The sequence below is a fragment of the Molossus molossus genome, unplaced genomic scaffold, assembly GCF_014108415.1.
Source record: "Molossus molossus isolate mMolMol1 unplaced genomic scaffold, mMolMol1.p scaffold_m16_p_5, whole genome shotgun sequence".
In the NCBI taxonomy this organism is placed as follows: domain Eukaryota; kingdom Metazoa; phylum Chordata; class Mammalia; order Chiroptera; family Molossidae; genus Molossus; species Molossus molossus.
Window position 1 is genome coordinate 87,695,681 of NW_023425388.1, and position 19,887 is coordinate 87,715,567.

At 33.7% G+C, this 19,887-nt stretch overlaps 1 protein-coding gene across 1 annotated transcript in view; it reads right to left on the reverse strand.

The window, feature by feature from the left end:
- EPHA6 (EPH receptor A6) overlaps window positions 1-19,887 on the reverse strand; it is a 1,023,649-nt gene that overhangs the window by 393,026 nt on the left and 610,736 nt on the right. Inside the window, exon 6 of the mRNA XM_036242820.1 lies at window positions 4,153-4,277. Coding sequence (XP_036098713.1) covers window positions 4,153-4,277 — 125 coding nt within the window. The remainder of the gene's footprint in view (window positions 1-4,152; window positions 4,278-19,887) is intronic.

Here is a 19,887-nt window from a genome sequence, read left to right on the forward strand (position 1 = left end):
AAAATATTACATATTCTCTGAGCAAAAGTCTCTGGTTACAATAGTATGTTGTTTGACCTCAGATATTCACATTCTAAACAAATTATTTCCTGATTTACAGAATAATGTTCTTAACACAATGAGAACTTAATAAAACACCACAAATTCCTCAGAGACCGATGTAAGTATTGTTTGTGGATTACTGTGTGGGTTTGCCATACAGTGTCACTTTGAATAACAGAAAATGGAAGGTTTAAATAACACAAATTAAAGACTAAGGCACCAATATTGAAAACTGAGTAGAATATAAATATTACAATGAGCTGAGAATTGAGATTCTCTCATAACTCTCTGAGTATTGAAGTAGGTGGTAGGCCACAAGATCCCCTTGGATCAACTTTACTTATTCCTGCTCCAACTCCCAGATTCTATGAGTTTTGCTTTGAAAGTTTTATAACTGCCACCTTCTTTAGAGACCTAAATTTGGACTAATAGAGCCAGTACAGAGAACAAGAAATGCCTATGATTTTTTTCTACATACAACATGTGCATCTCCATTAAGGCCTGTCACCAATGATTAATAGAAAACAAAGAATGGAAACTCAGCTTCTTTGTTTGCATAGCATGAAGTCTGAGATGAAATTTAGATTCCAGAGCTCCCCTTAGTCACTCTGAATTTGACTGGCATCTTCCTTCATATTCCTGCTTCCTCTATTTTCTTACCAGTCCTCCTGGGGGTTTTCTTAATCACTTGTATGCAAATTCTTATCTCAGGGTCTGCTTTTGAGTAGCTTGATGTAAGACAATTACGGAAGCTATTTAGGATCCATCCATTCATATTTATCTATACTGCTCCCTTCGCCTCTCTTCCATGCCTCACTTTCATTCCGCATTCCACTCTACCCCAACAAGCAACACTTGAAAGAGCACATGGCGTACAACCTATTCCATGCTATAATTCTCTATCCTCACATAATCATACACAAATATACATATATGGAAGAATATTTGTATTCCAAAAATGGGATCACTTGCATATATAGGGTATGGCAAAAGTAGGTTTACAGTTGTTTGCATAAAAAATAACACGATAATTACTAAATAATTATACAAGAACAAACTTTCATGTACTCACAACTGTAAACCTACTTTTGCCCCACTCTGTATACTTATTTGAGTATTGTTTTCCTTACTGAACAATATTTAGATTCCTAATAAAGAAGGAAACATTTAAAAAAATATATTTTTATTGATATTTACAGAGAGAGGAAGGGAGAGGGAGAGTGAAAGAGAAACATCGATGTAAGAGTGGAACATCAATGGACTGCCTCCTGCATGTCCCTTACAAGGGACTGAGCCCAAAACCCAGGCTTGTGCCCTGACCAGAATCAAACCAACAACCTTTTGGTGCATGAGACAATGCCCAGTCAACTGAGTCCAATGGACAGGGCAAGAAGGTAATTATTATTATTTACATATATAAATATATAAACAATATATATGTATATTGTTTTTATCCTCACCTGAGGACATTTTTGCATTTATCTTCAGATAGAGCGGGAAGGAGTGAGGAAGAGAGAGAGAGAGAGGAACATCGATGTGAGAGAGATACATAGAGTGGCTGCCACCCCCATGACCCCATCCGGGGCCAGGGACAAACCGCAACTGAAGTACATGCCCTTAGTGGGAACCAAACTCCGGTCTCTCTGGTTCATGGGCCGGCGCTCTAACTGCTGAGCAAAACCAACCAGGACAAGAAGAAATTATTTTTAATTAAGAGTGCTATTATAATTTGCCCTAGTTATAAGATTTATAAAAATATTTTCCTGGAAGGACCAAGCAAGTTATAAATGCAGATATGTAAAATGTATGGTTAGAATTTGAAGTCATAGTTGGGAATAGTTTTAATGTTGTCAATCATTTTATGCAGTCTCTGAAAGGTTTATATTCAAACATCTTTGATTGGTTGCCTATACATTATGTATTTATGTCTACAAAGATAATATTTTCATTTAATTTGTACACAATTCCCATGCTACTGTGTTCTGATTTTATATTATATGCTAATATTTCCCTAATGCTCACTTAAATAGTATTTAATACTGATTTAGTGTGCTTTTCATCTTCAGGTCTGTTTATAATTAACTTTTACAACCTACTAGAAGGGTTGATATCTTCATTTCCATTTTGTACATATAACATCTGAGACAGGGAGATTAATGGACTTTTCCTGGCCATAAACATAAAAGGAGTTAGCGTCAGACATGAATTAGAATCTCTGACTTTCAACTCCATGTTTAATGGCCTTATATCATTGTCATTTTCTTACAACATAAATGTCTTCAAAATATTATTTAGTTCATAATTGACCATGACTATTATATCAATTGCCATCTTTCAGATCTTATTAATTTCTAAAACTTTGACTGGATGAATGTGGTTCTCTTTCTATGGAATCTGTGTAATTTGTCCTGAATTGGAAATATTACGAGTTATTTTCATCTTCTAACATGATGTAGAAATGACTATAAAATAAGAGTGATTTGCTGTATATGAACTATAACCTTTATAAAACACAAATATTTTCATTTTGAAAGTTGCTTCTATGTAGGTGTGCATTTGTTTTTAAATAATCAGAATTTGTGAACACATGAAGATCTATTAAATCAGGGAACAGAATATATGTATATTCTTGTGACAGCTCGCTATAGACTATAACATTTGAAAGGACAGACCACCAACAAGATTTCTAAACACATGCTGGCCTGGCTAATGTGCAAAATCTATAATCCAATTTAAACTCAATAAATTCCTCCTTTCTTAGGCTATAAATTTGTCCATGTGAATTAATAATAATGACAGTTTTCATTGACTACCTAATGCTGAAATTATTATAGTGTCAAAATGGATATAGTCATGCTACTGAGTTACCTCTCCCTTTTTCAAACTTACATTTACTCAGAAGTAGTAGAATAGAAAAAGATTTGTTTCTCTTCTTGCCCTATATTTCTTCAGAGGTGACCTAAATTTATTTATGATGTTTCTTTGCTTCTAGTAAGTCACAGAAATGCAAGAAGTTCTTGTTTATTGTAGTATACTATTGAATATTATATACAATTAGCACATTTAATTTTTAAATTTAATGTTCTTTTTATCAATATTCCAGAGTTGTGTTAGCACAATGAGACTATCAAAAACTGACCATGTGGTCTGCTGTAATTTCTATAGCAACACTATCAAAATGGTGAGGAATGGGGGAGGGGAGTATAAAGAAAGAGTATAAAAACAATAAAGGTAAGTAAATATATAATTCATGAAGATATACTAATTGAGAACAATTTAAAATGACAAAAATGGAAATAAAGGTTGCCAGTTGATTTATTAACCAGATTTATCGTGCTAGCTTCTTATAAAATAAAATGGCTGACCCAAATGTAAAAAAAAATTTTATTTTATTTTATTTATTTATTTAATTAATTTATTTATTTTTGTTATAGATGTTTCTCCTTTTTCCCCCACTGATTCCCCCTTCCCCGTCCCTCCCCGCCCTGTCCCCAGCTTTTTTGTCCATGTCCATTGTTCATGCACACATGCATATAAGTTCTGTGGTTTCTCTCTCTCCACCACCCCCTCTCCTGGGGATTGTCAGTCTGTAGCCCACTTCCACGTCTCTGGGACTACCCCATTCCTCCGAAATTTTAATGATCAGCTATTACCACTTATCCCTTAAATCATCCTTTCCAAATTATAGTGGAGAATAACTTTAAAATCATTGGCAAAGAATATGACCTATATAAACTCTTTTTCAGGTTATAGTAATTCCGTTTTACCATTTCTTCCTAAGCAAATTTAGAAACAATGTTATGTCAACAGACAGTAAGTTGCAGGAGTTATTACTTACTATATTGTAAAACTCCCTAGAGTAAGTCATGACAGAAATAAACATTTGGTATCTTCTACTTTAATCTGGCATAAAACAAGATAAATTAATTAAGAAATTATATGCACAGTAGTAAATTAGAGAGTATTCAAAGACATACTGGGTATGTGGTTAGGCCAAAGAAGAACAGGTTTTAAAGTAAGATAATATAGTATATAATAACATGCTCAATATATACATATATGCATATATATGTATATGTAACTTTTTAGGAAGCTCCAAATAAGACCTACTTTCTCATAGTACTTGATCTCGTAGTCCAGTATGGCTCCACTGGAAAAAGCAGGCGCTTGCCATGATAGGGCAATGCTATTTTGGGATGCCCAGTCCTTCCTTACCATACCTATCAGGGAAGGTGCTGAAATGAAAGAAAATAACTAAGAATTAATTGGCAGGAATTATCTTCCATAATCCTTTCTTTAATATTTATCTTCCAAAAAAATACATAATTCTTGCTGAGGAGGATATCAAGTATAGGTATCAGATTAATAAAGTAGCCTTAGGATCTACTCTATTCAATCTAAACAAAGTACTAAAATATGTTTAGAAATACTACTAGGGAAGATAGGAAATTTTCATATTGTCCAAGAATAAGAGCCAGAACTCATCATCTTTGGTTTTGTTACAGGAGGACATTTTTCTTTAAACCGGCTTTGGTTTTCACATGAACTATGATACACTTGGCGCCTATATTTTTTCAAATCTAAATCTTCCATAGAAAAATCTTCTGCAATCATAAGATCATTTATAAGATTTTCTTTCTCTTCAAGACTTAGAACTTTATAAAGTCTTAGTACTTTATAAAAGTTTATATCACAAACTTCTTAGCCCCTGGCCAGATAGCTCAGTTGACTAGAACATTGTCATGATGCCAATGTTGCGAGTTCAGTCCCTGGTCAGAGCACATACAAAAATCAACCAATGAATGCATAAACAAGTGGAACAACAAACTGATGTTCCTCTCTCTAAAAAAAATCAATAAGAAAAGATTTAGAGTTTTATAAAGTCTTAGTATTTATAAAAGTTTATATCACAGACTTAACTACAGTAAATTATTGCTTATCAATGTAAGAATTATTTCTTTTGCATTGTTTCTGTTATATTAGAATAAAATTAAAATATTTGACTTCTGAAGTTTATTTCCAGAATCATGTCTTTTTTCCTGTATATAACATTGTTTTAACAATCTAATTTTAGCCTAAAAAGCAAACTTGTGTCAAACTTCCAAAATTTACCTAAAATGTATATATTGTAAATTTGTTTCAATAAAAAATATTTTTATTTTAAGTTTTCTAAAATTTTTAAATAGTGTTTTTACATAGATGTTAAAACTCACTCATAAAAAAATAATAACATTCCTCACCTATCATATTAGCAAAAAAAAATCCAAAAATCTGACAGCAGGCTTTCTGTTGAAAAGGCTGTAGTGTAAAAAGTACTTGAATGTGTTGTTGGTGGGAATGCAAAATGGTACAATTCTTTTAAAGGGAAATTCAACAATTTAAGGCCAATTGCATGTTCATTTACATTTTGGCTTTTTAAAATTCATCCCAAAGATACATCACAAAAATAAAGTGACATATTTACAAGACTCCTGAGAATTGTTTGTAATGATTGGAAGCAATTTAAATGTCCATCAATACCAGACTAGTTGAAAACTGCTACATCCACGAGTGAATAACTTATGTTGGTGTGAAAAGGAATTGTGACTATCTATAAATACTACAATGGAATTATTTCAGGATATACTTTTAAGTGAAAAACTAAGTTGGAGAAAAATGTATAAAATACAATTACAGGAGAAACCTATGAATAAAAAATAATAACAATGGTAACCCCTAGGGGATGAGAGGAAACAGGCTAGATAGACACTATAAGGTTAAATGCTAAACATCTCAAAATATACCTTCCCTTGAAGATTTATTTTGGAATCCTGTAAATATTTTAAGATATTAGAAAAAATTAACATTTAAAAAAGCAATCTCGAGAAATTAGGAGAAAAATTAAAGAAACCTGTGAGTTGAGGGCACAGATTCCAAGAGAAACTACTTCAAGTGACTTTAAAACACAGTAGCTTCACATACATCTCAATGAGATATATTTTAAAGTTAAAAAAATTTCAAAGATGATTAAATTGTTTAAGTAAGAATATTGTTGATGGTAGCATCGGTTTTGTATTTCTGAACTTGTGTGTGTATATCAAGGGAAAAAACAAATGAGTAATTATGCTGGTGTTATTGAGAGCTAGGATTTTTCTTTCCCCCTAGAAAGAAAGTAAATACAGATATCCATTCAATAAAGTAAGTGAAAACCTTAAAATAGTAAACTCAAATTAGAAATCTAATTTATGAACTCATTATTATCTTTCCAATTCATTTTCAGAATTTGATTTAAATGTATCAATTGCAGGTGAGAATAGGATTTGAAAAAAATGTATTCTCTATGATTATGATAAATATAATTTAAATTTCTAAGAAAAACTCAAGTATTAAGTTTGATGTTTTATGTCTGAATGTTGTCTTTGTATCTTAAGAATAAAGTTTTTTTTTTCCTAGAATGACAAGTTTGGTTCTCCTAAGGAAATAAGTACTTTAGAAGCTATATTTAAAACTCTTCCCACATGCTCGATGAAAGTATTATTGTTGGACTAAAACATATTTTAAATGTAAACAATAATTATAGAAATTGCTAAGAAACAGAAAAGCTTGTGATATAAGATAAAATAGATTCAGATAATCTGGTAAATAAGAAAAGTGCTCAGATAATTCACTATTTAACTGAGTCACATTCAGCACAAATAAACTATAATTAATAAATGTATTCCTGTTGGAAACTGCATTAATGTTTTCTGAATTATAGTGTAATATTGTATTAAGTGGTGCTTTATGAAAAAATTAAAACTCTCAAGTGAATTATACAAATTATAAGTTGATTTAAGTATATCAATTCATTGCAATTTTTGAAAATCTCATTTTCACATGTATACAATGCAATGGTTAATTTTTAGTTTAATGTACAATGTCATAAAGCAATATTAGCAGTGTATTACATTTTGCCTCATAATTATTTAGCACTCAATGTCAAGTAATATAACCCTTGCAAAACATAAAAATTCACTTATAGCAGCAGCATATTAGAATTACTATTGATTCAAATATACATATTATCTTTTTTATTTCCAATTCTCCAGCGGTCAATTACTTGCATAGGCACATCACGTAAGTTTTCTGAGTCCTCTCCTACACATCATAAAATAGAAATAAAGAAAAATCTATTCCCTAACTATGTAGATTATACATGGATTTCAGGGTCCAAAAACTATGTAAACCCTAAAATATGTCTTCACTTTTTTACTTTCATAGGTAAGTATTTATATTTTACATAGCTATAAAACCTACATAATTTATATAATTATATTTTAACCATATCTTATAACCCCCGTCCATATTTTGCCATAGTCTCCATAATTTTACTTTAATAGCTAAAATACTAAATTATGTTGATACTTTATCAAGTCTTTCCTTTATTATTGGACGGTGAAGTTTCCAATGTTGTCTTGTTAGTGTTCTCACATTCTATGGATACATTTTTTTATTCTGTTAAATATTTTATAGAGAAAACTGCTTCAATTAATTTGAATTTTCTGAGCCATACTATGTATTAGCACAGTGCTTTTGAAAAGAGCTGTGTCAATACACACTAGGCACACATTTTAAATAGTTATTGAGCTGAAGCAGAAGATGTGGAAAACAACTGAGAGGTCAATATATACCCCAGAGGCTACCTGCTCTATTTTCAAAGAAGGCCAACACTATATGAAATTCCAATTTAAAACAAGGCTTCAATGTATAAAACCTCAAGCATTTGTTTTGATTATGTTTAATAAATTTGTTTTCTTAATAACCCCAGTTTATGTAACCTCTGAATTTGGCATATTGTGATAACACTGTAGTACCAATGAATATATAGCAGAAAAAAACATATATTCCTCCACAAGAGAAAAAACTAATTTTAGAACACAGAAGGACAATTACTGATTTTTACTTATGATTCTAAAAAGTCAGAAAAGGAAAGGAATAGACAGGGAAATACTATTTTCTGGAGTTTGTCAGATCAGAGGGTCACTGAAGGACATGGAGACTTGAGCAATATTTCCTAAGTAAAATTATGTATTCAGTATAGTTTTCAGTAGAATTATTTTTCTGATATACATCCTTTTTTAGACCTTTAAAATCTTAGCTTTGACCTTCAAAATAAATGATTGTTGAATAGATTACCACATCTTTTAAAATGGTTTTAAAGCAAACCTTTCTGGTTACTACATTTTCTGAATCTCAAATAGTTTACCAAAAACTATATAACAAAAAGTGAAAAGAAAAGCATGTAACAGAATTAGCTAACAAAAGAGATCTTATTAACATCTAGGCAATCGTTACTTTTTTATGCTTATGTGAAGATACTCAAAGAAATGTTAAATTATTTCGATTATTTTGCTCCTAATTAATCTCTGGGATTGTCTCCATTAAAAGACGGGAAGCGAAAGCTCAGGGCAATCAGCAACAGTTCAGAGATGGGATGTGATCATGAATTTTGATATTAACTTAAAATGTCAAGAAAAAGGTGGAGAATTAACATTTTTGCTGCATTTCCTCTTAAAATTCATCTTTTTTAAAGAAAAGTTTTTATTGATTTTCTAGAGAGAGAGGAAGGGAGAGAGAGAGAGAAATATCAATGTGAGAGAGAAACATCAATTGGCTGACTTCCACATGCCCCCTACTGGGGATCAAGCCCACAACCCGGGCATGTGCCCTGACCAGGAACTGAACTGGGACCTCCCAGTCCATGGGACAACGTTCAATCCACTGAGCCACACCAGCTGGGCTAATCAATCTTATTTAGTGTTGTAATATGTACAACATTAAAATCGCTGTTCAGAAACTAGAAGCAAAACATGAGGCAATGTCACAAATATCCTCTTTGTCTTTGAATCTATTTTATAAATATTCTTAATATCATACAACACATTCAAATCACTTGGGCTTATTACATATAGGTCTTATTTTGAGAATGTAACAAAGATTTATCATATGGGTCATGAGATGATGTATTTCCTAAAGATCTATCAAATATTGCTAGTAATCATTTACTGAGGACATGGGCATATTAAGGTTTATATACTGGGATATGTATATGTGTATATGTACGAGTGTATGTGTGTTTGGGTCAGAAAGAGTAATTAAAGGGAGAGAGAATGAGAAGACACTCTTGAGCACATGTTTTTGTAACAATGAAAACCTTAATAGTGGATGTTAAATAATAGAATCTTAGTATTAAGGTAAACCTTTTAAGCCATTTAATATATTTTTCAGCAATGCTCAAAATACTTCATCACATCCCTGAAAGCTGATTATCCACTTTTTGCTTTGGCAGTTCCAGTGAAGAGTATACTTCACAAGGCCACTCATTCCTTTTTGAAAATCAGTAATTGCTAAAAGTTCCTATATGAAATTATTGTCTTATTCCTGCAACTTCCACCTAGTTCATGGTTCTGACTTTCAGCAGAAATGAAATTAATTCTTCCACTTTGCTCATCCTCTCCCTCTTTTCTTCATATCCCTTTTTCTTCCTTCCTCTCTTCTTTCTTCATTTCCTTTTTTAGTGTTTTTTTATGTCTCTTTTCTTCATCCTTTTTCTTTCTTTTCTACCCTGGGCCTCTGTTTGTGTGTGTGTGTGTGTGTGTGTGTGTGTGTGTGTGTGTGTGTGTGTGTTGTGTGTGTGGTTTTAGAGGGAAAACAATCAACAACATGATGAAATGTAAATAAAGAACACTGATCTAATAAATAAATAATATAGACCAGGAAGTACAAATCAGAATAGACTTTTAAGACTATGTGATTTCTCCCTTTTCTTTGATAATGAATTAGTGGGTATAACTGCAAAGCAAGAACAAGTAGTAATGTTTCATTCTATAGATGTTAAGAGACATGCCAGAATCAATAACATAATTTTACTGTGAAATTTTATAAATGTGATATTTATGTCAATTGACATTTTGAAACCTTAGGGTATACTTCAAACTATTTGTGATCTATGTCTTGTTTTTGGACATGTTCATTAAATATACTGTGCTTTGAATAATATAATAATATATTCTGAAATATCTGCAGCATGTACTTTTCCTTTGATGTGTTTTTTCCCTATAATCAGAGATAATGGTAATATATATTGTTATCTACCTTCCCCATGTGGTTGAAACCTAGTTATAAATTTGAAATATATATGTGATACTTATATACAGAATTAGCACTTTATTTCTTTGTAATTTATGTCTCTTTTTTATACCTGAGAATAAGACTGTGGTATGTTAAATCATATGACGACCATCATAGTGTAAATGATGGTCCCCAAATGTGTACACATTACAATCCCCAGAACCTATGAATGTTCTTCTACAGTAAAAGGGATTTGGCAGTTTTTTGTTTTGTTTTGCTTTGTTTTTGATATTTTGTTTAGATAGAGTGGGAGGGAGGAAGAGAGAGAGAGAGAGAAAGAAAGAGAGAGAGAGAGAGAGAGAGAGAGAGAGAGAGAGAGAGACATCGATGTGAAAGGGACACATCGAGTGGTTGCCACCCTCATGACCCAACCAGGGCCAGGGACAAACTGCAACCAAGGTACATGCCCTTAGAGGGAACCGAACCCGGGTCTCTCTGGACCGCAGGGCATTTGGCAGTTTTTAAATTAAGGATTCTGAGATGGGGAGATTAACCTGGATTCTCCAGGTGGGCCCAATGTAATCACAGGTGCCCTTAAAAGAGGGAGGCAGGAGGAATCTTGTCTACTCTTGTGAGCCAAGGAGTGCAGAAGCTGGAAAAGGGAAGGAACAGATTTTCCCAGGAGCCTCTGGAAGGAACAAACCCTCCTGCCACCTTTGTTTTAGTCCTCTAAAACTGATTCTGGTCTTCTGACATCCAGAACTGTAGAATAATAAACATGTTTTTGAGACAAGTTTGCAGTAATTTGTTATAGTAGCAATAGAAAATTTACAACAGTTCAACTGATTTATCTTTAAATACATTAATTTTGGATACATTTATAGTTCAGTAGGGAAAGTACGTAAATTTTTAAAAATAAGTTTCTAAAGCAGCAATAAAAACATCTATTTAACTACATAATTCATTTGATATATTTATTACTTTTTAAAAGTATTTATTCTGTTTATTTTAGAAATATTTTAAATACCCTGTTTTTACATAGTTTTCTTATTTAATCTATAACTTATCAGATTTTTTCTTTTTTGCCTTTCTTATTAGAAAAAAAAGAGGAATATTTCTGATTATATCACCTTAACTAATAGGTGATATAGGACTAATTTTTTCCAGTCTTTCTTTGGCATTAATGTTATTCTATTTGTTTAAAAGCTTTGAATTTCAAGCCTCTCTCCCAAGGAAATAATAACATTGGGTAACACAAAGCTTGCTTCCTCTATTTTTTCCTGCCATGCCCATATGATACAGGCAGGTAGCTTGACAAGACATTAGTGAAAAATATGTGGAAATATTTGCACAGAAAAGTATTACTATTTGTGGAGGCTATAGTGAAAAATCACTTTATTAACGATGAGTCAAAATGACACAGCACTGTCAGCACTTAATTATACAAAGTATGACCTGAAGCATTATCTTTAAAGTTCTTTTCAGCATACTCTGTGCCTTTTTGAGTTCTATTTTACTCTTATGACTGGCTAATTTAATGTGCTCACTTTTAAGCTTGTCTTTAGGCTGCTGTTTTCAGTAATTTATACCATACACCTCTACTGGTGATTATATCATTCCAGAGGGATTTGAGAAACTGTTTATATGACAGATGCTATAAAGTGCAGTTTCTTTGAAATATAAAGAGGGAAAAGTACCCTCAAATTAGACCAGTCTGAGACTCTGCTGACCTTATTATTATCTGTCAAGTTGCAGTAAAAAATTTGTTGTACCAGTATTTTCTAGGAATTTAACACACTATTCACTAAAAATCTCAGAAAATTTGCCTGGCCCTGGAAAAAGATCAAGAATTTGTCCCTTCTCATCTTAACTTTAAACAATTTCTGTATTAAAATCCAGAATACTGGTTTCTGATAATTCACCTAGGCAAAAGGACTGTTATTTAAACTGTTTAATTATATAAATAGATTTAAAATACAATATCTTAGTTTTATTTGTACACAATTTGTCACTTCTGGGTCTCAGTTGACTCATCAAATATTTTGCCTCTTATTCCAAGAATAGAAAAAAAATGAGGCAACTTAAATAATTAAAAAAAAAAAAAGTAAGAAAAAAAAATTCTATTATAATGACCAGGAAAGTCACTTATAAGTAAATATCTAAATTCATATTAAATAATATTGTTAAAAAGAATCAACGAAGCCATAAAGGTGGCAAAAACATAGGTCTTTCAAATAATATAATAATGGATAAAGTTTTATACACAAATTTTACTGCTTCACTTAAAAAGTGTCATCCTACCCTGGCCGGTTTAGCTCAGCGGTTAGAGCATCGGCCTGCGGTCCAGAGAGACCCAGGTTCGGTTCCTGCTAAGGGTACGTACCTCGGTTGCAGTTTGTCCCCGGCCCTGGTTGGTCGTGTGGGTGGCAGCCACTCGATGTGTCCCTTTCACATCGATGTTTCTCTCTCTCTTCCTTTCTCTCCCTCCCACTCTATCAGAACAAAAAAATGTCCTCGGGTGAGGATACAAAAAAAAAAAGTGTCATCCTAAGCAAAACAAGCCAAATGGAGAAAGACAAGTATCATATGATCTCACTTATTTGTGGAATATAATGAACATAACAGTCTGAGGAATGGGGTAGCCCCAGAGATGTGGAAGTGGGGTACAGACTGACTATCCCCAGAAGAGGGGGTAGGGGGGAAAGATAAACCACAGAACTTATATGCATGTATGCATGAACAATGGACATGGACAACAAAGCTGGGACAGGGCGGGGAGGGGGAGAGGGGGGAATCAGTGGGGGAAAAAGGAGAAACATCTGTAACAAAAATAAATAAATTAATTTAAATAAAAAAAATGTTGGGATACTTAAAAGAAATCCATACAACAGATCTCAACTGAACTTTGAAAAAAATTATGTGGCTATATAGGCATGGGAAAATAAGCACAACATTTAAAGAGACAAAAGAAATTGTAAAATAACATGCATACTATGATTTAAAAGTTTTTGTGAAAAGCAAATAATCTCAAATTATATAACCAATTGTGTAACTATCAAGACCATGTTGTAAGATTTTGGAACTGATGATTAAGAAGATGATGACCCAGTTCCTCTATCAAATGTTTATTCAGCAATATTTAAAAAGGTCACATATGATGCACCCACCACAAGAATGACTCTTCTCCTGAGAATAATGAGAACAAAGAAAAGCAAACAGTACTGTTTAGGACTAAAAATTCCTGAAAGTTGACAAAGAAACACTTTTTGAATTTATTCTGGTTGCAAACTACTACTTAGACATCGAAGGTTTGCTTGATGTTATGTAAAAAAGACTGTTGCCAATATGATCAAGGAGAAAACTCTTTTTTTTTCCTTTACTGATTTTAGAGAGAGAGGAAGGGAGAAGGAGAGAGATGGAAACTTCAATGAGAGAGAACATCGACTGGCTACCTCCTGCATGTCTCCCACAGGGGAGATTTACCCCTCAACCTGGGCATTTGCCCTGACCAGGAATTGAACTGGTGACCTCTTGGTGCATGGGTGACACTCAACCACTGAGCCACACTGGTTGGGCAGGGAGAAAACTCTTACAGAGATTTCCCACAATTCAATATATAAAGATGATTTTACTGAAGAAGAAGAAGCCCAAAGAGCTCCAGTGATGGGAAGACAACTGAAATGTGCCTGACACTTCCAAGTACTAGTTGTACTACTTTGTTTACAGCTGTTAATACTAGACAAACAGATTCCATGGTGGTTACAGAGTATCTGGAAGCTCTGTCTGTTTGCTCCCAATGCTGGACCAGACTTGCAGCTAAATTGCAGTGCAATTGGCTTAAAAGTCCAACTGAAATGTAGCTGATCTGAAATATTGAGAACAGGGAACATGGAGGAAAGACAGGAAGAGATACAGAGAAGGTGAGCCCCCTCATGCAGGTGTGCAGGTGAGATCTCACATCTAGAGCAACAGAGAAGGGAAGGGAGCCAGTGTAGCACATGGTGGTGGGAATCATTGGGGATTTGGTCTCCCTAGGATATTCAAACTGCACCAAAGAGCAATTTCTTTGTTACAGCACCAGCCTGGGAATTTGCTCTGGTCTGGGACTGCTAGAGGTGCCACATGGCAGTACTTGAGGCTGGCAGAGAGGTCTGCTTAGTACCCCCAGTACTGACATTGCTCTGGAAGGACTATGGCCAGAAAGACAAAGAAGGCTGCTAAATAATACTAAAAGGGTCAGTGCAACAAAATATAACCCTGGTAAATATATATGCACCCAATATAGAAGGACCTAAATATATTTTTAAAAACTCTTGGTGGACTTTAAGGGAGAGATCGAAAGCAATACAGTCATAGTAGGAGACTATAACACCCCACTGACATTGCATAGATCTACCAGACAAAAAAATCAACAAGGAAACAGCGACCTTAAAATATACACTAGATCAGATGAATTTAATTGATATTTACAAAACATTGCATCCTAAAGTGAAAGGATATACATTCTTCACACTTGAACAGGGAACATTCTCAAAGGTAGACCACATATTAGGACACAAAATAAGTCTTAACAAATTCAAGAAAATTGAAAGCATATTAAGCATCTTTCTGGACCACAATGGCATTAAACTAGCAATCAACTACAATAAAAAACAAACAAACAAACAAACAACAACAACAACTTTAAAACATTCCAATACACGGAGACTAAGTAGAATGTTATTAAACAATAAGTGGGTTACCAATGAATCAAGGAAGAAATAAAAAAACTTCCCAGAAACAAATGAAAATGAACATACAACAATGCAAAATCTATAGGACACAGTGAAAGCAGTCCTGAGAGGGAAGACTATAGCATTATAGGCCTACCTCAGAAACAAGAAAAATCTCAAACAACCTAACTGTACACCTAAAAGAACTACAAAAAGAACAATAAGAAACTAATAAAGATAAGAGCAGAAATGACATAGAGACTGAAAAACAGCACAAAAGATCAATGAAACCAAGAGCTGGTTTTCTGAAAAGATAAACAAGATTGATGAATGTTTAGACAGACTCATCAAGAAACAAAGAGAGAGGACAAATATAAATAAAATTAGAAGTGAAAGAAGCAAAGTAACAACTTACATTACAGAAATAAAAAAGATTGTAAGAAAATATTATGAACAATTATATGCTAAAAAATTGGACAGCCTGGGCAAAATGGACATATTCCTAGAAACATACAATCTTCTAAAACTCAACAAAAAAATCTAAACAGATTGATAACCACTAATGAAATGGAAGCAGTAATAAAAAAAACTCCCAGCAAACAAAAGTCTTGGACCAGATGGCTTCACAGGTGAATTTTACCAAGCATTCAAAGAACTAACACCTACCCTCCTCAAACTATTCCAAAAATTTCAACAGGAAGTTAGACTCTCAAGCTCCTTGTATGAGGCTAGCATTATTCTAATTCCAAAACTAGATAAAGACACTACATGGAAAGAAAATTATGGGCCAATATCCCTAATGAACATAGATGCTAAAATCTTCAACAAAATATTAACAAGTCAGATCCAGCAATATATTTTTAAAAAATCATACACTATGACCGAGTTGGATTTATTACAGGGATGCAAAGTTGGTACAGTATTTGTAAATCAATAAATGTGACATATCACATAAACAAATTGAAAGATAAAAATCCTATGATCATATCAATAGATGCAGAAAAAGCATTTGACAAAATTCAGCACCCATTTATGAAAAAAATCCCAGCAAAGTGAGAATAGAGGGATCATACCTCAACATAATAAATGCCATATATAAAAATCCTAAGACAACATCATGCTCAATGGACAAAAGCTAAAAGTTTTTACCCTTAAGATCAGGAACAAGAGAGAGATGTCTACTTTCACTACTTCTTTTCAACATAGAACTGGCAGTCCTTGCCAAGCAATCAGACAAAAATGAAAAAATTAAAGGCATCCAAATTAAAAAGGAAGAAGTAAAACTGTTGTTATTTGCAGATGACATGATATTGTACAGAAAAAAGAAAACGTAAAGACTCAATGAAAAACTCTACCCAGCAAGGCTATCATTCAAAATAGAAGGTCAAATAAAGAGCTTCCCAGACAAAAAAGGCTAAGGGAATACATTAGCACCAAACCAGAAATGCAAGAAATGTTAAAAGGACTGCTGTAATTAGCAGGAGAAATGGGAAGAAAAATAGACCTACACTAAACAGAAATGGCAGTAAATAAGTACATATCAAAATGGATTGAATGCTCCCATAAAAAGGCACAGAGCAGCTCATTGGATAAGAAAGCATAACTCATCTATATGTTGTTTACAAGAGACCCACCTCACAACAAAAGACTCACATAAGTTGAAAGTGAAGGGATGGAAAAAAATTTTCCAACCAAATGAAAAGCAAAAAAAAGGTGGGGTAGCAATTCTCATATTTGATAAAATAGATTTCAAAATGAAGGACATAACTAGAGACAAAGAAGGCCACCACATAATATTGAAAGAATCTATCCAACAGGAAGATATAACCTTGATAAACATATATGCACCCAATAAAGGAGCACCAAAATATATTAAAAATCTTCTGGAGGACTTCCAAGGAGAACTCAACTGCAATACAATCATAGCAGGGGACTTCAACACCCTGTTGACACCACTGGATAGATCCTCTAGACAAAAAATTAGCAAGGAAACAGAAACTCTAAATGAAGCACTAAACCAAATGGATTTCATAGATATCTACAGAGAATTACACCCCCAAACTACAGAATATACATTCTTCTCAAGTGCACATGGGACATCTGAAAGATAGACCACATGTTAGGACACAAACTAAATCTCTACAAAATCAAGAAGATTGAAATCATATCAAGCATCTTCTCAGATCACAATGGCATGAAACTAGAAATCAATTGCAACAAGAACATGCAAAGACATTTCAACACATGGAGGCTAAACAGCATGTTATTACACAATGAATGGGTTACTGAGGAGATCAAGGAAGAAATTAAAAACTTCCTGGAAACCAATGACAATGAACACACAACAACACAAAATCTATGGGATGCAGCAAAAGCAGTTCTGGGAGGGAAGTTCATAGCACTACCTCAAGAAACAAGAAAAATTTCTAATTGACTGTCTAACTTCACAACTTAAAGAACTACAAAGCAAACAAAAAGAAATCCCCAGAGCAAGAATAAGAAAGGAAATAGTAAAGATCAGAGCAGAAATAAATGACATAGATACCAAAAAAACAATTCAAAGGATCAATAAAACGAAAAGCTGGTTTTTCGAAAAGATAAACAAGATTGATGGACCCTTAGCTAGACTCACCAAGAAACAAAGAGAGAGAACCCAAATACACAAAATCAGAAATGAAAGAGGAGAAGTAACAACCGACACCACAGAAATACAAAAGATTGTTAACAGCTACTATGAACAACTATATGGCAACAAATTCGACAATCTAAGCAAAATGGACAAATTTCTAGCAACACACAGTTTCCCAAAACTGAACCCGGAAGAGACAGAAAACTTGAACAGACCAATAACAACTAAGGAAATTGAAGAGGTAATCAAGACTCTGCCAGCAAACAAAAGCCCAGGCCCAGATGGCTCCACAGGGGAGTTTTACCGAACATTTAAAAAAGAACTAACATCCATTCTCCTCAAACTATTTCAAAAAATTCAAGAAGAAGGAAGACTTCCAAACTCGTTTTATGTGGCCAGCATAATTCTAATTCCAAAACCAGAAAGAGACACTACAAAGAAAGAAAACTATAGGCCAATATCCCTGATGAACATAGATGCCCAAATCCTGAACAAAATACTAGCAAATCAGATCAGCAATACATAAAAAAAAAACTATTCACCATGACCAAGTGGGATTCATTCCAGGGATGCAAGGCTGGTACAATATTCGCAAATCAATAAATGTGATACACCACATAAACAAAATGAAGAATAAAAACCACATGATAATATCAATAAATGCTGAAAAAGCATTCGACAAAATCCAGCACCCATTTCTCATAAAAACGCTCAGCAATGTAGGAATAGAGGGATCATATCTCGACATAATAAAGGCCATATATGAAAGAACTACAGCCAACATCATACTCAATGGGCAGAAACTAAAAACATTTCCATTAAGAACAGGAACAAGATAGGGATGTCCACTTTTGCCACTCTAATTTAACATAGTACTGGAAGTCTTAGCCACAGCAATCAGACATGAGGAAAAAATAACAGGGATCCAAATTGGAAAGGAGGAAGTGAAACTGTCATTTGCAGATGACATGATATTATACATAGAAAACCCTAAAGAGTCCATCAAATTACTACTAGACTTTATAAATGATTTTGGAAAAGTAGCAGGATACAAAATTAACGTCAAGAAATCAACGGCATTCTTATACACCAATGATGAACTCACAGGAAGAGTAACCAAAAAAACAATCCTATTTACCATCACAGCAAAAAATTAAGATACCTAGGAATAAACTTAACCAAAGAAGTAAAGGACCTATTTGCAGAAAACTACAGGACATTGGAAAAAGAAATAGAGGAAGATATAAAAAAGTGGAAGCACATACCCTGTTCATGGATCGGAAGAATTAACATCATTAAAATATCCATACTACCCAAAGCAATCTATAGATTCAATGCAATCCCCATCAAAATACCAACAGCATATTTCATAGAACTAGAACAAATACTTCAAAATTTCATATGGAACCAAAAAATCCCCAAATAGCCACAGCGATTTTGAAAAAGAAGGACAAAGTAGGTGGGATCACAATACCAGATATCAGGTTATACTACAAAGCGACTGTAATCAAAACAGCCTGGTACTGGCACAAGAACAGGCATATAGACCAGTGGAACTGACCAGAGTACACAGAAATGGACCCAAAGCAATATGCTCAATTAATATTTGACAAAGGTGGCAAGAGCATACAGTGGAGTAAAGACAGCCTCTTTAATAAATGGTGTTGGGAAAATTGGACAGATACATGGAAAAGAATGAAACTCGACTATCAACTTACACCATACACAAAAATAAACTCAAAATAGATAAAAGACTTAAATGTGACCCATGAATCCATAAAAATTCTAGAAGAAAATGTAGGCAACAAAATTTCGGATATCATACGGAGCAGAATTTTCACTGATACATCACCTAAGGCAACAGAAACTAAGGAGAAAATGAACACATGGGACTACATCAAACTAAAAAGCTTCTGCACAGCAAAAGAAACAATCATCAAATGGAAAGGCAACCCACAGTATGGGAGAACATCATTGCCAATGATATATCGGATAAGGGGTTAATTTCCAATATATAGAGAGTGCTCATACAACTCCACAAAAAGAAGACAAAGAACCCAATTGAAAAATGGGCAGAAGAGCTGAATAGACACCTCTCCAAACAGGACATACAAATGGCCAAGAGAAATATGAAGAAATGCTCAACATCACTAATCATCAGAGAGATGCAAATTAAAACAACAATGGGGTATCACCTCACACCTGTCAGAATGGCCTCCATCAACAAATCATCAAACAACAAGTGTTGGTGAGGGTGTGGAGAAAAGGGGACTCTAATACACTGCTGGTGGGAATGCAGACTGGTGCAGCCACTATAAAAACAGTAATGGTGTTCCCTCAAAAAATTAAAAATTGAACTTCCATTTGACCCAGTGATCCCTCTTCTAGGAATATACCCTAAGAAGCCTGAAACAC